The sequence below is a fragment of the Dryobates pubescens genome, chromosome 4, assembly GCF_014839835.1.
Source record: "Dryobates pubescens isolate bDryPub1 chromosome 4, bDryPub1.pri, whole genome shotgun sequence".
Lineage (NCBI taxonomy): Eukaryota > Metazoa > Chordata > Aves > Piciformes > Picidae > Dryobates > Dryobates pubescens.
Window position 1 is genome coordinate 34,664,752 of NC_071615.1, and position 18,834 is coordinate 34,683,585.

The 18,834-nt window shown below is 43.9% G+C and overlaps 1 protein-coding gene across 8 annotated transcripts in view; it reads left to right on the forward strand.

Moving 5' to 3' along the window:
* Positions 1-18,834, forward strand: part of DYNC1I1 (dynein cytoplasmic 1 intermediate chain 1) — a 197,982-nt gene that overhangs the window by 109,994 nt on the left and 69,154 nt on the right. For all 8 annotated transcript variants that reach the window (XM_054161107.1, XM_054161105.1, XM_009907545.2 and 5 more), the window contains 4 exons: positions 401-490; positions 11,170-11,332; positions 12,493-12,592; positions 17,977-18,102. In XM_054161107.1, the coding sequence (XP_054017082.1) occupies positions 401-490; positions 11,170-11,332; positions 12,493-12,592; positions 17,977-18,102 (479 nt within the window). The remainder of the gene's footprint in view (positions 1-400; positions 491-11,169; positions 11,333-12,492; positions 12,593-17,976; positions 18,103-18,834) is intronic.

The following is an 18,834-nucleotide window of genomic DNA, read 5'->3' on the forward strand; positions in this document are numbered from 1 at the left end:
GACAAATTAATCTGGTGAGAATTGAATTGGAAATGAGGTGTCTGGAGAGCAGGTGTCCCAGCCATGGAATAGCTGCCAGGCTGAAACATGTTTGCATCTGTTCTTATGCCATCCAAGAAGTCATCTGTGAGGTCAGGGAGATATTCAGCTGACATCTGAGATGGGAAGTTGCCACAGGGAACAGAAGTGGCAGGTGCCCTGTGTTAGCAGATTGTCTTGCAGTCTGGGGGGGGAAATGTCTGAGAGCGTACCTCTGAGTACAGATGTAGACATTTCCATTCCACTTTGCTTTACCTGTGTTTAGTAGCAGTTTGTATTCATAAAGCACATTATACTATCTCCATCCCCTTTAAAGAGGAGAATTTTACAAATATTTTTCTTCCTTTTAATTTTTTTTTAGAGGATGAAGATGATGAAGAGCTGGTGGAACCCAAAGCACAGGATGACCTGGAGACAGAAAATCAAGACCAGAAGCAGGAAGTGAAAGAAGGTACTTGAAAAAATGAAAAGTATTTTGTTACGGCTTTAAAGAACTGAATCCTGCAAGTAGTTATTCTCATAGGTAGTCTCTATTATTGAGAACACTGCAAAATCAAACTGGTCAGCAGTTTTATTGATTAAAGACCATATGAACAGCATGAAACTAGAAAATTGTGTCCTAGTGACCCAGCTGGTAGGTCTGAGAAGCCTGTGGAAGGCACAAGACTTCATCTGTTTAGAAGTTACATGTCCGCATAGTCTGGGAACAAAGTAGAGATTCTTGGATTCCAGGGCTGGTGCTTACTTGTCCTCTGACTGAAATAGCCTGCTTACATGAAAGATTTAAAATGGGAATGCCAGGCATTCCAGCAGCTCCATAAAATTGGTTGGTCTTCAGAAGTACTTAAAGACCATAACTGTTTGCTTGTTTGAGAGGAGCAAACTTAAACCTTGTGATGGTCAGGAATCCTCCAGCAGAAAATCATCTCACTGGAAAATGTTCACTGTCAAAATCAAGTTGGATTTTTTTTGTAGAAGCTGCCCCTACTTAAGGTTAAAGCTGAAGCCAGGCAGGTCCACCCCTTCTATCCATTTCTGTGGACTTTTATCTCCAAAATGTAAAAATTCAAGTTACTGCTTCTTTTCTGGTGCAGACAAGAGACAGCTGCTGAAATAGTTCTCATCAGCTTCGGACACGGTAGATATGCTGGGTTTCTCTTGACTGCTTCTCTAGACTTGTTCTAGATTTCATAAGTGGAAGAGGGATGTGAAGTTTGGTCTTCCTCATCTGGAAATTTAGTAGTTCATTGGCTATTCTGATGTGTCACCTTGAGCAGTCAATGCTCACCCCTGCGTGGAGTGGGGGAAAAGAGCTAAAATATCAACAGCTCCAGTGTGAGAGGAAACGAGTTACTTCTTCAGCAATTTCTGTATTGCCAGGACTGCTTACAACTCACTTTACCTTCTTGAAAGGTAACTTCCTCAGGTAGAGTCTAAGTGACTTTGTGCTATGGTGATCATTATCAGGATTATTCTGTGGCCTTGGCTTTGGTTTTCACAAAAAGATCTCAGTATGGGGGAAAAAACGGAGTCATTTCACAGAGAGGAGCCCATCAAATTGTTAACTTGAATACAGCAGTGGATGCTCCCTTCTCATGATTTACAGCAGTGTCCCCAAAACCTGAGTCTGGTGGATAGTGCCCACATTGGCTCTCCTCGCACATTGAAGTGACCTGCAGTACCAGCCATGCTGGTTTGATTATAAATTGATCTTTCTTCCATCTAAAGAGCATGACCCATGCCATCAATCCTGCGGTGTCCATTGCTCACTAGGTCCTTTTAGAAACAGAGAGGGGAACTCACTCATGGATTCACAGATTGCATTAGGTTGGAAGGAACCCTCAAAGGTTGTCTTGTCCAACCCCCCTGCAGTGGGCAGGGACACCTCCAACTAGATCAGGCTGCCCAGGGCCACATCAAGTCTGATCCTGAATGTCTTCAGGGATAGAGCCTCATCCACAATCCTGGGCAGCCTGTTTCAATATTTCACAACTCTCATTGTGAAGAACTTCTTCCTTATGTCCAACCTAAATCTGCCCTGCTCCAGTTTCAAACCATTGCCCCTCATCCTACTACTGCAAACCCTTCTAACCAGTCCCTCCACAGCTTTCCTGTAGGTCTTCTTCAGATATTGAAATGTAGCTGTAAGGTCTCCCTGAAGACTTCCCTTCTCCAGGCTGAACAGCCCCAATTCTTTCAGCTTGTCTTCGTAGCAGAGGTGCTCCATCCCTCTGATCATCTTAGTGGTCCTTCTCTGGACCCACTCCTCACAATCCTCACCCCTCTTCTTCTTCCACTGCCCCCAGCTGCTGCGGCCATGGGTGAAGGAAAGCAGTGGTGACAGCTGGAACAGGACTCACACGGGAGTATGCAAAGGCAGAAAAGAAGACATAAGCAAGAAATATGTTAAAACAGAAAAACTTACTGAAAATTACCTTTCCTCCCCAAACTGTGGGGTAAATTCACAGATGGGTCTAGCAGTCACTGGACCTAACACAGTACACAAAATGTCTTCTACTCATGGCAACAGGAAGCATGAAAACCAGTACCACTGCACCCAGTGCGTAAGCACTGTTCTGTGTTACTGAACATCCCTCAGCTTTCAGCTGATCCTACTCCCATTTATTTCCACATAAAAGCAACATTAGTGCTGGAGAGAAAAACTCCTGCATGAAGAGAAGACAAAGTCTGAATACAATCCTAAACTGATTTATTTCACTTTTCCATGGGCTTTCAAGTTAGCCTTTGCTGAGCAAATGCCACTACCAATACCTTTTGTTTCTTCATTGTGCTATAGTCTTGAGGCAGTGCTCCCTTTCCCTGCCCAGCAGAACCCTTCAGGGACCCCCCTGCCCAGACCAACTGGGCTAGTTTAGCCCTAGTCTCAGACACACAAACTGCAGGCTGGAGAATCGAGGCACAGCTTGGTTTAGCAGAATCAGCTTTGTGAGGTGCTTCCACTTGTCTGGGGTCAAGGAAGAAGAAAACATCCTCACTGCCTGATAGAAGTGAACTTGACCTGCAGGACTTGTTGTAGCAGACTGATGAAACAGTGGTGTGCTGATGGCCATCAAATGAAGCAGTCATCCCCGCACTGACAGAGAACAGAGTCCCATTCTTCAGCATTTGGTGTCGTTCTCTCCCAGTTGGCTTTAGCCTTTTTGCCAAAAAAATCCCATTTTCCTCTCTGTTGTAATCACCCTTCTCATGTTCTGAGCAACATTCAGAGTTTGAAGCCATCGTTTGTGTTTCATGGAAGTGATTAAAACCATGTTACAAGTCAAGCGGGAGTTTAGAAGAACATTTCCTGTTGGTGCTGCACTCTATGTGTGCCTCCTCAGAATTAATAGCTGCCCTTCCCCTCCCCCCCCTCCAGCAAATTAGCACATAATGGGTTAAAAGCATGTTTATGTTGGCATTAAGGGCTCTGGCTTCTTTTTCTCTGCCAGGCAAGACAATATTTTGCAAACTTTTGAAAGAATCTCTAATAGATATTATAGTGGCGCCATTCACACTGCTCTAGAGCAGTTAAGGCTGTGTCAGCACTTCCATTATGAATCCTGTTTTTCAGGGATTTATAACCCAGCCGTAAAAATTTGCTCTGGGCTGAAATTTGGTTTCAGCTCAGGGAGCACATTTTTTAACAGATTAAAAAAAAAAAAATCAGTGTGGCCTTTTTGGAGTTATAGGAGTGTAAGGAAATAAAAAAAAAGCCATGGGAGAGAGAAGTGTAGAAAGCAGAAGGCAGAGAATTTTTCATCAATATAACTCAAAAAATAGGAAAAATGGGTCAGAATAAATAAATAAAGCTTGGATCCAGTATATTCAGTCTCCCCAAGACAACAGGACGGGGGTGCTCTATATTTAAGATGGCATTTTTGAGAGGAAACGTGATGGGTTGGAATTTTTATTTTTCTCTGAGGTTTATTGGTAGTCCAGTTTAATTCTACAGACATTTATTGCATGCTGCATTTCCTTACCTTGCCCCTAGACACTCCAGAGTCTCTCTGCAGGGTTTGGTGGGATAATTCAGCGGACACAACTGTTTGCAGGGTCTGACTCTAGCTCTGGACCTGTCTCACAAGTCACACAAAGACTCACCTGCAATTGGGCAGCCTGCCTGGCTGAACACCTCTGGCAGCATTTCAGTGCCATGGAGGTGCTAAGAGCAGAGGAGTATCCTGAACCATGCAAAGTGTATTTGGAGTGGGAGGTGAGCCCTTGGTCTGTTGGATGTTTGAAGCATATGGAACATTGGGAAAGCTATGGAGGTGCTAAGGGTGGAGGAGCAGCTTGAACACCCCAAAGCATTTGTGGAGTGAGAGGCGAGGACCTGGCCTGTTGACTGAATCCTATGAACCCTTGTGTTTCTTCCATGGAGCTGCCTGTTGCCACCCATGTCTCCTGTGTGTGTAGTCTCCCCTGTTTGGAAGAGCCAAGTGTGGGATACAGGTTGATGAACTGGGCTGGATTCTGCCTGTTTCCAGCCTCTCCTGACCACATAAACAAAGTTTCAAACTGTGGCATCAAGTGGGTTGGGGCTTTCCACCACCAGAGAGCTCTGGAGCTCCACCTAAGGTGCCTCTTTGTGTCAGGAGAAACCACATGAACAGTGGGACAGGCAGAGTCTTGAAGGTGAGCCTCAACCTGCATTTATCCAAAACCTTGGCTAAATCCACAGAAACTTGCATGAAAGGCTGTGCTGGGGAAGGCTGAGATTTGCAGCTTCAAAGTGCTGCTGTAGCTATCTCTTGCCCTGGCCCTGTGCATGGGGTTTAGGTCTTTAATTAAGCATTACAGGAGTCTGTCATTGTTCAGCAAGAACTGAAACAGGAGAGTGCAAGCTTCATTCATTCCAGTTTACATTGTGAAGCACAGTATCATTGAAAACTGAAAACAGAATCCCAAGGTGAGGAAAGGGAGGAATTGGGGTCAAGAAAGAGGAAAGGGAGAGATTTAGGTCAAGAAAGAAGAAAGTGAGAAATTATACCAGATCAGCCAGCACCAGCATTGAAGAAGCAGGACAAGGTTGCTGGCTTTGCCCCTGTGATCTCTTTGAGGTTTGTAATAGCTGTAACGCCATGATTTCACTGCCACCAGCACCACAGGGAGCTCAGGTATGTCAACCCATCCTGATAGCCCAGCTCAGGTGTGCTCAGTGATACTGCTCAGCATGGCCCCTACAGAAACACAATCAACAGGAGCAGCCCTGCCTGGCAATGCTTCAAAGCAAAGGCTCTGCACCTTGCTACTCCAGAACTAAAAAAAAATCCTAAATGCACCTGGAAATCTCCCTTTACATCTTCAGCAATTGTGCTGTGAGGGGTCTTGCACTTTAGGCCTAGCAAAACCAGGATACATCACATGCGAAACCAGGATAAGGCACATATGAAAGAGGGATAAGGCCATATCAAACCTGACCTGAAAGTGAGAACAAGAAACAAGAGCACCACAAGCTATGGGCAGACAGGGCCAAATGCTGCTGAGAGGCCCTTAGCACCTCGTGTTCTCATGCTGTAGCTTTCCACCATCCTCAGTTGTCAACACATCTAGAATTCACATGGGTTTAAATACATGCTGGAAGAAATAATGCAGCTCTTAAAAGGGTTTTATGGATCTTCTGCCTCTTGCTGTATCTCTGGCCTTATACCAAGGCTGCTTCCTGCTTTGCTGATTTCATTAATGCATCCTTTTTTCCCATTCACTTACTCTTTTTGTTGGGTTTTTGTTTTGTTTTGGTTTGTTGGTTTTTTTCCTTCAACAGAGTTCATTTCTTTTGTCAGGCTTTTGCAATTTCTGAGGTTCCAGGAGAGTATTTTAAATATTCTATTCTCCTTATTTAAATGTGTGGGTTTTTTTTTCTTTTTTTTTTCTGTTTTGTTGCTCAGTTGTTTTTTGCATAGCTTTTGGGCTTCCTTGGGAGAAGGCTCTAATCCCAATACTTAAATATTTTTGAACGTGATCCTGTTGTCAGAACTATTTATATTATGTTTGTGACAAACTTGCTTCTGCCAGATAACAATTCTCCAGCATTTTTTATCTTTGTTCCTAAAGATCTAAAGGAAATGTTTTAATATGAATGTAATATAATATAGCTACTGAAGTATTTTCTCTAACACCTTATCTTCTGACATATTAAAATAGTTATTTAATATTACATAGTGGGAAACAGTATAGAATAGAATAGACCATGTTGGAATAGACCTTTAAGATCATTGTGTCCAACCTATCAACCAATCCAACCCACCTAATCAACTAAACCATGGCACCAAGCACCCCATCAAGTCTCCTCCTGAACACCTCCAATGATGGTGACTCCACCACCTCCCTGGGCAGCCCATTCCAATGGGCAATCACTCTCTCTGTATAGAACTTCTTCCCAACATCCAGCCTAAACCTGAGCCTGAGACTGTATCCTCTTGTTCTGGTGCTGGCTGCCTGGGAGAAGAGACCAACATCCGCCTGTCTACAACCTCCCTTTAGGTAGCTGTAGAGAGTAATAAGGTCACCCCTGAGTCTCCTCTTCTCCAGGCTAAGCAGCCCCAGCTCCCTCAGCCTCTCCTCATAGGGCTTGTGCTCCAAGCCCCTCACCAGCTTCGTTGCCCTTCTCTGGACTCGTTCCAGCAACTCATCCTTCCTAAACTGAGGGGCCCAGAACTGGACACAGTACTCAAGGTGTGGCCTAACCAGTGCAGCGTACAGGGGCAGAATGACCTCCCTGCTCCTGCTGGCCACACTGTTCCTGATGCAGGCCAGGATGCCATTGGCCCTCTTGGCTGCCTGGGCACACTGCAGGCTCATGTTCAGCCTACCATCAACCAGCACCCCCAGGTCCCTCTCTGCCTGGCCGCTCTCCAGCCACTCTGACCCCAGCCTGTAGCACTGCATGGGGTTGCTGTGGCCAATGTGCAGAACCCAGCACTTGTATGTGTTAAATATCAGTTTATTTTGTGCAGTCCAAATAAATTTGTAGGTAAAGGACCTGATTTAAAATAGGGTATTTCTGAGGATCATGTTAACTCATGTGAAGTCATAAAACGCTCTTATTTTCCAGGGATACATGTTGAACAAATCTGTTTTCATGTCACATTCCATTTTTGTTACATATTCTAGACCTTTTTGCTCATGCACAAGCATGCAATGTCTTTCATTACAGACGTGCAGATGTAGATTGGATACCAGAAAAAATCCATTTGCTTGGAAGAGTGGTCAGGCATTGGAACAGGCTGCCCAGGGAGGTGGTAGAGTCACCATCTCTGGAGGTGTTAAAAATGGTGTAGATATGGCACTCTGGAATATGGTTTAGCAGGCATGGTTGTGTTGGGTCCACAGTTGGACTTGATAATTTAGAGGTCTAGTTCTTTCTCATAACCACCGAGCCACCTGGACAGCACTCTCTTGTGGTTACATGATCCTGTCCATATTTTGGTGTGTCCATGGGCAGGTGGGATGTTTAGTGACCATCAGGCAGAACATGGTTGCTGTACCATGGACTGGAGCGCCTTCCCTATGGCTGCAAGAAAGCTGGGGAGTGACTTTTTACAAGGGCTTGTAGTGATAGGATAAGAAGGAATGGATTGAAGCTTGAGGAATGGATTGAAGCTTGTGGATGCCCCATCCCAGGAGGCATTCAAGGCCAGATTGGACAAGGCCTTGAACAATGTGGTGTAGTGGGAGGTGTCCCTGCCCCTGCCAGGGGTGTCGGAACTGAATGATCTTTAAGGTCCCTACCAACCCAAACGATTTTATGATTTCTTCTGCTGTGACCTATGCAGGGCTGCAGATGGCTTCAGCTCCTCACAGGCACAATAGTTCATCATGAAGCCATGGTATAGGAACAAGAGTAAAGTTGAGACTTTTCCTTGCAGGAGCTGTCATTGCACTCCAGACAGTAAGCACAGAACGTTTAGCACTGGTAAGCTGAGAATCATACCAGGCTTTGTGAGGCACGGAAGGTTAGATGTGGTTTGGTAGGTTTTTACACCAGGGAGAGCAGATCCTTGAAGGCAAATGCTTGTATTCTTAGAGGGAATTTCTGAAGGTATTGTCACATCACATAGGTCCCTCTGACAAAACAAAACAAAACAAAACAAAACTTACTTTGATCAGCTACTTATATTTCTCAGAGTTTTTCTTGAAGAGAGCCTGTGTCTCTTGAAAGCTGAGATCAAAGTAACTGTAAGCTCCTAGATAGGAAGAAAAATTGCAGAAAATTACACAGATTATTTTTATTTTATTTGAGGTAATGGACAGACAGGGAGAAGGAACAAGGGGGAAATGGAAGCAGCTCTGAAAGATAAATGGTTAGAAAATCTTCATATTTGAAAGAACAAGCCTGCCTGCTTTGGCTTTCTTGCTTATATTTCATGTATTTGCAGTTGTTACAGCAATGTTTTACACTAGAAAAAAGTAATGATATTAACATTCTTGTAAGAAGAGATTGCCTCAAATAAAACTTCAGAGGCAGCCGAATGAAAGAAGAAAATAAGGTTAAAATATGAAGCTTAATACTGCCAGGGGGCATCTGGTGTGTCAGTCAGATGAATGAGGTAAGCTGATTTATTCCCTGCAAACTTGAACCAAGTTGTTTTCTGATGCTGAAGAGGGTTTAACAGACTGCTGGCCTCCCACAGACCATTGCTAACTGCAAGGGAGATTTTGCTGAGGTAGAACTGCAGATTGTGTGTGTCTCCATTGCTTGGGAACACTCCACAGCTCCCAAGCTGTTTATTTTTTTGCCTTTTCCCTTTCTATTGATTTTTTGGGGGGTGTATTTTCTTTGCCAGTTGTAGTTGGCAAATGGCCGAGTAATAAATTTCTATTTCCAAGCTGTAGAGAGGATTTGATTTAGCAAATAATTTTTACCATTTGGGGCAGTTTTAAAATGAGTTTTCCAGTTGCCTTTGGAGTTATTTTCTCCCCTTTTAGGCCATTTTGCTGCATTGTCATGCTTGTTGTCTTTGATTCTCAGGAAGCGATGCTTTAGTGGTGACAGTGGGATATTGCCTCATTACAGGCTCCCTTGCCAGATGAGATCCCTTAGTGCCAATTACTATTCAGCAGTGGATGCTGCAATAGGTCAGCCTGGACTTCTTGCTAGTCATTCTTTTTTTCTTTTTCTTCACATGAATTTCTTCTGTCTAAAGCACTTAGAGGCAAATTGTGCTCCTGCCTTGGTAATTGTTGCTCTGCTACTCAGGGGGACCATGCAGGGGGATGTAGATATTCTCTGGATATGTGGAGCTCCACAGGGACCATGTGGTAGGAGGCACAGGGCCAAGACCATAGGAGGTCATCAAAGGCTAAAGTTTCTAATTTCACAGCTGCTTCACAGCCCTCTCCTGAGGGCCAAATTGCTCCTCCACCTTTTGCATTTCTCCTACCCTCTGTATTTAGCCCAGGTATAGTGCAGGGGGATTTTGTCTTTCAGAGCTAATGCTTTGACCAGGTGAGGCAAACCTAAGCATGGTGGTAACAGCCTTTCCCAACCAGAGTGCTCTGAAAGCAAGCACACTGAAAACTGGGGACCTGAGTACTGCAGTAATCTGACCATGTCACTAGTCCTGCTTACCTTATGCTTGGGCACTGGAGCTCACAAATCTAGTGTGAATCATGGGAAAATCAGACGGTAAGCATCTCCCTGATAGCTGAAAGCAGCTGTGTGGCCTGGCACAACAAGTGGAAAACAATTTCCAACTACAACCTGAAACTGTGTCACTTGTTGTTTAATTAAAATCAGGTATATGTGACAGGGCTGGGAGTTAAACTTGGAGGTATGCTGAGTGTTCTCTGAGGCACCAAGTTGAACTATCTGCTTGGGCTGCTGATGTTTTAACACAGCATGGCCTAGGGAGACTGCAAGGTCATTTTCACAACTAAACACCTCGAATCTGTAGTGTAAAGCCAAATGCAGAAGACCTTTGATCACCAGATAAACTCTGTAATTCTGTAATAAATCTGTTTACCGTGGATTGTTACCTACTTAGAAATTTGGAACAAAATTCTCTGTTTGCATAATTCCAGTGCTTTTCGTGATGGGAATCAAAGCTAGTTGCAACTGTGAAGAAACTAATGGCATTTTTTGAAATGGAAGTTGTTCTGAAATCTAACTAAAATGATGCTTTGAAAGCAGATAAATGATATACAGCATTCCCACAATATCAATAGCACCCTGCTAGTGTAATTGAGCACAGAATTCTCCACTGCAGCTACAGCAGCATCCCAAATTCCTTTCCCTCTGATGCTCACGTTTAAGTCAGGATTTGCCAATAGATCATTAAACTGATGGAGATGTAGCTTTAGTGTATCCTGCAAAGAGTCTTTTTCAAATGAAGGGCCATATTGGAAATATTTGTTTGTAAGCAAAGGTTTAGCATCTCTGCCTACCTGTAAAGAAGCAACTTCATCTTGTGGGAGCCAGGCTATCCTGATGGGTGCTTGAGTTGGCTCCTACCCCCTCCCAATGCAGCTTTAGCCACAGCTCAGTGGTGTTGCCTACTCTGGCTCTTAGGATTCCTCTGTAGGGAAATAAAACTGCCTTAAAGAAGCTGGTGCTTGGTACATTGCTTTCCATTTTGCTGCCTCAGAGAATAGCTTTCATTATTTATTTCACTGCTTGAGAGGAGATGTAAAGGAAAGACAGAATTTATCAGTGACACCAAGGAGAAATGGGGAGAAGTTAAGGAAGAGATTATATGAGCACTTTTAACACAAAGAGCTGTAGTATGAGTTAAGAAGATTATTTTATCTTTGGGTCCTCTGACAGCTCCCCTGTTACATAAGGGTTCTGCTTTTCTGAGTTAGGCATTGCCTAAACGTCAGTCACAGCCATTTCCTGAAATAAGAACTCTCAGTTTATTTAATTTGAGGGCTTTAAGTATTTCCCATTTCAGAATAATAAATATATAGGATATAGTATCTCCTCTATGTAAATGCTACATTCTAGGAACAGACAGGAGTATGTTTAAATACACTTAAAAATTCTTAGTCATGATTTTAAGAGCAAAGCTTTGATTCTTGTCTTGATGTTGCTACAGCAAGCTTTCATGTCAAAAGAAACCCACTGTAGATACTGATTCATTGGGAAGGGATGAAATCTCATACTCTTAACTACATCTATTCATTTTCAAGCTCCTCCTAGAGAACTGACAGAAGAAGAAAAACAACAAGTTCTCCATTCAGAAGAATTCCTGATATTTTTTGACCGGACAATACGTGTAATTGAGCGAGCTTTGGCTGAAGATTCAGACATCTTCTTCGACTACAGTGGCAGAGATGTAGAGGAGAAAGATGGGTCAGTTCGGGGTTTGTTTGCTTTTTTATAAGCAACCTTTATAAAATTAATTCCAATGCCAGAAAGCCTTAATTTTAAAACTAAATGAAACATTTTTACAGTTAAGTTTAAAACCTCGCTGTGAAGGCCTGGGTCGCTTTGTAAAGCAAACTTATTTTGTTATGCTTTTTTTGTTCATGCTTTATTGCTTTGAGGTTTTTTTCCTGTGACAAGTTATGCAGGTGGTTTCATTTGTTGTTTCATTTGGGGGATGAAATTGCAAATTCTGAAGAAAAGCATCAAAAATTGAAACAGATAAATGTATGTACACACATGTCTATGTAGCTACATGTGTATGTTCTTGTGTGCCTGTATCATGACAGCTTGAGACACATTTATATTCCACTACTGCCTTAGATCTGTTGTGGATCCCCCTCTGCTCTGCATTGTATGGATGAAAATGATCTCCCAAAGTGTTTGCAGCCTGAATGCATAAGGCAAGAGGTGACAGGTTGTGTATTCAGCAACTGATAGGGGAGTAGATGATGTTAGGAGGAGAGGGAGTATTTATATTTCAACAGATGCACATCTGTTGAAGCTTTGTGGCATATCAGTGGCTGTGTTGCTCTGAAGTTACTTACTGGAGGGTACTCTACAGCATACTCCTTGTGAGCAGCTAAATGCATCAGTGTGGTGGTGCTGGGCCACCACTGAGCTTCAGCCCATCCTCATGCTGCTAGAAGACATCCACCACCTCCATCCCTGGGAGGAGGTGCTGCCACTTAAAGTTTTCAGGAATCCAATGTAAGAGTTATAGCTTGGAGGTGAAGATTCAGGAAAAGCAGAGCTGAATGCCAGAGCCAGGTTCAGTTCTCAGGTGGCTGAGAGGGTCAGCTACCCAGAAGAGTCAGGAAAATTTGTAAAATGTGTTTCTTGATGCAGATTCATTATCAGATCAGCAAGGGGCAGGAAGGCTGAAGCCAGATGATCTTTAAGGTCCCTTCCAACCTAAACCATGCTATGATTCTGTGAAAACAGTTCAGTGAGAGCAATTAAATCAAAGTGGCAGACTTCCCGAGGCTAGGCAGAGGTTTGAGAGGTACTCAGAAACCTTTACATTGCTTTTCAAAGCATTCAAACCCTGATACTTACAAACTGTCACTTTGTTTGAATCCACACAGAGATGTTCAAGCAGGAGCCAACCTTTCCTTTAATCGTCAGTTTTATGATGAGCACTGGTCAAAGCATCGTGTCGTCACCTGTATGGACTGGTCTCTTCAGGTAAGAAGTGAAGCTGGGAGATACTTCTACATCCCTTCCAACTTCTCCCCCCCAAAAAAATAAGACCAGCCTCAGTTTGCTCTTCATTCTGCAGAGTGTAAGGTTATTGAACTCTTTTCCAACCTTACTGATTCTGTGATTGCATATACTGAATGCATGTTTCTTCACAAAGAAGAGTAATGGGCAGTAATGAAGATGTCCTTTATTTATTTATTTTTTATGTTACTTTGTTTTCCAAACCAGAGTCTGGTATTAAATGCATAGGTTAACAAGCCTGCTGAGATGAAGAAATCTTTACCTTGTATACTAAGGCCTTCTCCTTCCCTTCCTTCAGCGCCTGGAAATTTTCTGAGGGCAAAAGATTTGAAATTAAAGCAATTAAAATAATTTATTAATTATATAGCAAATGACTTAATAAATAGTTAGACATAATAATAGATTAAATAAATAAATAAGAAAAGTGAGAGATAAAATGGTTTTTTTTCTAATATGTTGAAACTCAGAATGTGGAAGTATCTGAACAGCTTGACAAGATTGAAAAGAAGTCTTTTGAAAAACGCTGGTCCTCTCTTCCAGCAGTGGAAGAGGGCTACAGCTGGCCTGGGGATACACTGAAGCAGCGTGTCTGGAACATATCCAGGTTCTGTGCACCACAAAGCAATGTCATATTGCTGAATAAAACTGATGGTAGAGCCGCTTAAGCTTCCCCAAACCAATACAGCCACATCAGCAAAGCACAGAAACCAGGTTAATTAATTACTTGGTTGGAGAGCTGGGATTAGTGTACACACATCATCATCATCATCATCACAGGTTCTGTCAAATTCATTCAGTGTCAGTTTCTCTCCAGCCCCTCTCATCCTCTCTGCTTCATCCCTGTTAGCCTGTTCCTCTGTTCCAGCCTGGAGCAAAGCAGCTGGTTTCCCTGTGGAGGAAACCAAGGAGACTCTACTCCGTGGTCCACTATACAGATACAACGAAGTCTCTGCAGGAGGACATAGACTTGGAAAGTGTTAATGTGAGCCAGCCTGTATAGTTGGCCCCAAAGCCAGCCTCAGACATGCCCTGAAGAACAGGTCTGGTGAGGAGCAGCTGAGGGAACTGGGAGTGTTTAGTTTGGAGAAGAGGAGGTTGAGGGGAGACCTCATTGCTCTCTACAACTCTCTGAAAGGGGGTTGGAATCAGGTGGAGATTGGTCCCTTCTCCCATAATAAAAAATGTCAGGAAGAGAGGAAATAGCCTCAAGTAGTGCCAGGGGACATTTGGGTTGGCCTCAAGTAGTGCCAGGGAACATCTAGGTTGAATATGAGAAGAAACTTCTTCACTGAAGGGTTCTTAGAGCTCCTCAGGAAGATGGTTGAATCCCCATCCCTGGGGGTGTTGAAAAGGGGCAGAGGTGTGGAACTGAGGGACGTGGTTTAGCCTTGGTAGAGTTAGAGAATGGTAGGACTTGATGATTTTAAAGGTCTCTTCCAACCAAAACAATTCTGCTTCTGTGGTGTCCAGAGTCCTGATGCAGCCTTCTGTGGGTAGCAAAGATGCTGCATAAGTAGCTCAGCCCACTGCTGAGAGCAAGCTTTGCATAACCTAACCTTAGAAGAAGCTGCTCCTCCTGTACCATGTTAGATGTGCAGGTAGACACATCGGGCCAAGTCCACAGATGGTGTATGGGGGCTGGAGAGCAGCAGTGGGTGAGGAGCACAGTGACTCTGACACCCATCCTTCTCTCCTTCCCCTTGGAATGGCAGTAGGGCTGCTTCCATCCCTCCAGGTACTTCTCAGGTAAGCTGGCAGGCAAGCAAGGAGGAGAGGAATTGGAGGGTTCCACTGAGTGTTTCTGGTACGCTGTACAGGTCTGGTTGTCCAACCAGATGTGATGCACAACAGCCAGCTACAGAGAGGCTTCTTGTAATATCCAGCTCACGCCCCGTGTGTAAGGCTTTATCCCTTTACTTTCATACCAAATGTCAGCTTAACAACAGGTATGCACTGGTGTGATGTGGGTGGCCTTTAAGCACATATGGATTTCCACAGAAATCAAATATAAGCCTGAGGAAACACTTATCTTATGTTGTTCACTTGTTCAGGGGCTGGAAATTACATGGAATTCTTATCTGATATTTTCCTAACAGGCAGCTCTTACTGTATTCCCAGGGCAGCATGAAAAAAAGCTGCCTCAGAAGAGCACTGCCAAATGTAATTGCTCAGCCCCTGGGGCTCCCAGGCATGTTCTGTTTCCCACCTCTTTGTTCCAGGGTGGCCCCTCCTGCCTTCCTCTCTGTTAACTCCTCACACTCATCTCCCTGGCACCCTGGCTTGGGCTTCTCCACCCCAGTAGTGTCCCCATGCCCAGGGGCTTCTGGACACTGCCCCACAGTAGCCTGGGAGGAGGGACTTGCCTCCTCTCTTGCCTGCTTTGAGGTGTATCCTGGGGCAGGAGCTGGAACTGGATGGAGGTATTTCCCATAACCACTAGCTCTGCTTCTCACCCATGCTCCAGGACATGGCAGTGTCCACTATGCCAAAGGACAGCTTGAATGCTCCTGGGAACTGCAGAACACATTGCCCAATTTTCCATGATAAAAGTGTTGCTGCAAAACAGCCTGGAGGCAAATAGAAGCTTAATCAAACAAAGGACCTTGATGCATTGATTAAATAAATTATTCTGTTCCCAGTTGCATGTAAAATACAGTCCCAAACATGTGGGATCATTCATACCATTAAAGCTAACCCATTAGCCCTTGATTCTTTTGCAGAGCAAAGGGAAAACGACTTAGATGCTTCATCAAGGATCTAAGGGAAAGACCCAACAGACTGAGTATAAACAGAGAGACAGAGCGGGATCACCTTGCTCTATCCATGAGGAGGTAACTTAGCTCACCTAAAGCCAAGAACACCACAGTCTCAGGGATACTGGCCTGTCTCTGGACTCTCAGGCAGCAGCCTTGAATGTTGTTTCCCACAGAACCATTTCCACATTGTTCTCAGGATAGCTGGGCACCTGGGAAGGAGCAAAACTCTGTAAATGCAAGACAGAATGAAGCAGTGAGTGTGCAATCCCAGCGTGGATTTAGGGTGCTGCATTCAGCTCTGCTTTTTTAAGAGTCAAAAAGCCTCATAATATGGGTGCCCAGTTAGGTATGACCCCAGCATCTGTGTAAACTTCAAGCTGTATTTCCAGTCACATACAGAAACTGTGATTGCAGTGCCTATGCGTGGACCAGAAAGGTTTGAGTCAGTGTTTGTTTATGGCCAGACATGCTGCCAACAAGAACATGCTTGCTAAATTTCCCAGGAGTGTGAACCAGCCCCAAAGTGTCTCTAAGCTGGTGCTTCAGACCTGGGCACACACCCTAGCTGTCTGCAATCATGCTGGTGGAAGGGCTGGTCGCTTCTGTCTGCCAAGGTGTCTGCTCCTTCATGACAGTGGACTCAGCTGCTTGTGCAAATTGTACTGAACCTGTTCAGCCAAAATCAAGTGCCCTGGCAAGAGCCTACTGTGCCTAGTGTTGTTGGACCTGGGCCAGTGTGGGATGAAAAGGTTCAAAGGGGCAGCTGAGCTCACTGTTCAGAAGTGGTTGTAATCTCTGCTGCGGGAGTGAGAGCAGTGGAGGGCAGGTTGGCACAGCTGTGTCCACACAGAGGTGGTGTATCAGGTGTGGGATTAAACCACCCTCAAGACTCCCTCTGTTCACAGATTCATAGAATTGTTTTGGTTGGAAAAGACTTTTAAGGTCATTGAGTCCAATCATCAATTCAAGACCAACACAGCCATTAAACCATGTCCCAAAGTGTTGTTGAGGAGAGAGAATAGGTAGGTAGTTTGCTGCATTCTCTAAATCCCATGCAAGTGTGATTTGGGTGCTAAATTGCTCTTACAAGGTGTTCAAGCAGCCAGAGTCTGCCAGGATGCAGCTACAACCCAGTCAGAGCCACCCTAAAATGGGGAAGAGGCAGCTATGGGAGCCATGTGTCATTGCTGGTTCTCCCACATGTGGGGCCAGGCTCATTTGGAACAATGACTTTGAATAGAAATATCATCAGCCCAGTGATGTATTGTCCACAGAAGTGTACATAAAGTGGGAAAGAACAGCCGCTGATGGCAAAAGTTATAGCTGTGTGTGTTATTCCTTCCAAATGGATTTTGAGAGCAGAGAGGTTCAGATAATGATATAAAGGGTGGTGTTTTTTTCCTTTTAGTTTTAAAATGCCTGGTTTGGACCAAATTCACAGCTCCCAACAGCACTATTAGCAGTTTCTTTGCCCTGCTTCCTTTACATCGCCCAGCTGCAGTGTTCCCCTATAAAGTGGTGAATGGCTTGGCTTGCATTTACCTGAGAAAAGCAAAAAGTGGCAATAATTTTCAAAGACCATTGAGAAATTTTGAGGGAAAGCATTCCTAGTTTAGTATGGATCTTGCTGAGCTTGGGCTGCTGGTACATTGGTTTGTAGAAGCTAGGTGTTTTTTTCTGGACATTCAATAAGGTCCACTCCTTTACTTCAACTATTCAGAAGGAAAGAGGTGCCTAGTCTCAGATGTGAGAGTGGGTGCAATGGCATAGGCAGAAATTGATGTGTTATGGGCAAGTTGTCACTTCTTACGGTATTTTGCAACCATACAAGGTCATGAACAGAAGCTGAAAATGTGATTTGTCGTGTAAGGTGTTACATGTGTGTGGCTAGATGTGGATAGGTATAAAAAGAGCAAATACACAGGTCTGCTCCATATCTACTTCTATCCACCACTGGATAAGAAGTGTACAAGAAAATACGGATCTTATTTTAGAGTGCTTGTTACATCAGTCTTACTGAGCCAGTGGAATTGGAGGTCACCCTGCGCTTTGCAAGGTGACCTCAGCGTCTTGCAAAATTGAGCTTCTGTGAAGGAAATGTTTTGTTTGCTAGAAGAAGAGCTTTCAAGTTGATTCTTCATGTGAGTGAATAGGAAGAGTGAAGAATGAAATAACAAAGAATCGTTTTCAGGGATGCTGAGAAACCTGTCAGTGCTATGGGGTATCAAAATCAGTTAAGACAAGGGTTTGTCCCTGGGGAAATGGTTAAGTAAATATGTTAGAATTACTCAGGCTTTCGGATTTTTCCTCTGCCTTGCATTGGGTTCTTTATATGAACACCCTGAAGAAAACCTTTTTGGTATCTGAGAGTAACTGAAAGAGAGCAAGGAGCAGGAGCTGTAAGAATGCCAGGGACAAGGAAGATATAAGACCAAGAGGAAGCTGAATAGCACAATGGGACTAGAGTGTATTATAATTGAAACCAGATATTGCACATTTAGTGCAGATTATTTCTGTCTCATCTCATTTTGCATAGGTTCTTCATCATCTATCTTGTTTAAGTTTGCTTTTGCTTTTTTTTTTCCTTTCCAGTATCCTGAGTTGATGGTTGCATCTTACAACAATAATGAAGATGCTCCACATGAGCCTGATGGGGTAGCCTTGGTATGGAACATGAAGTTCAAGAAAACCACACCAGAATATGTTTTCCATTGTCAGGTAAGACTGAGGAAGCCATTAATTTCACACTAGACAAAACAGTTTACTACATGGTGCATCTATGAAGAGCTTGAGGTAAAAATAGGTGGTTTTGGAAGAGGTACAAGCGACAGTCCAGTGTTTTCAGAAGGCAGGCAGCCTCCTCAAACAATGCTGAAAGGCTGTCAGGGCTGCGTGTCATTCTTTGTCTATTTAAAACAGTCCCTAGGAGATTTAGTTTATAAAGCCTTTGCACTTATGAAGTAACTGTGGTGTACCACTTCCTCAGCCAGGCAGCAACATATGCTTTCCCACCCACGTTAGCTTCCTCGCATCCTCTGCACTCCAAGCTGCCTACTCTTGCCTTGGTTCTGCTCAGTATCATCTTTTGCCTTGAAAATTGGGCAGAAGGCTTTGCCTTTCTGGGCACATGTCTGTCTTACAGCCTAATAGGAAAGGTCTACATTTACAAGGACTACTCCACCAGTTTCTGTCTGGTTGGCCCTCACTTTAGCAAACCAGTTTTGTTTTGCTTCACTCAGTGCTACATTATGACCATACTATTTTAGAAGCCTCTGGACAATTCAGAAATAGTTGGGTGGTTTATTTCTGGAGGTCTACTCTGCCCTACTGAGGGCCCATATGTAATATTGCATCCAGTTCTGGGCTCCCCAGTTTAAGAGGGACAGGGTCACAGAGCACTGGAGCAGGCTCCCCAGAGAGGTTGTGGAGTCTCCTCAGGAGACTTTCAAG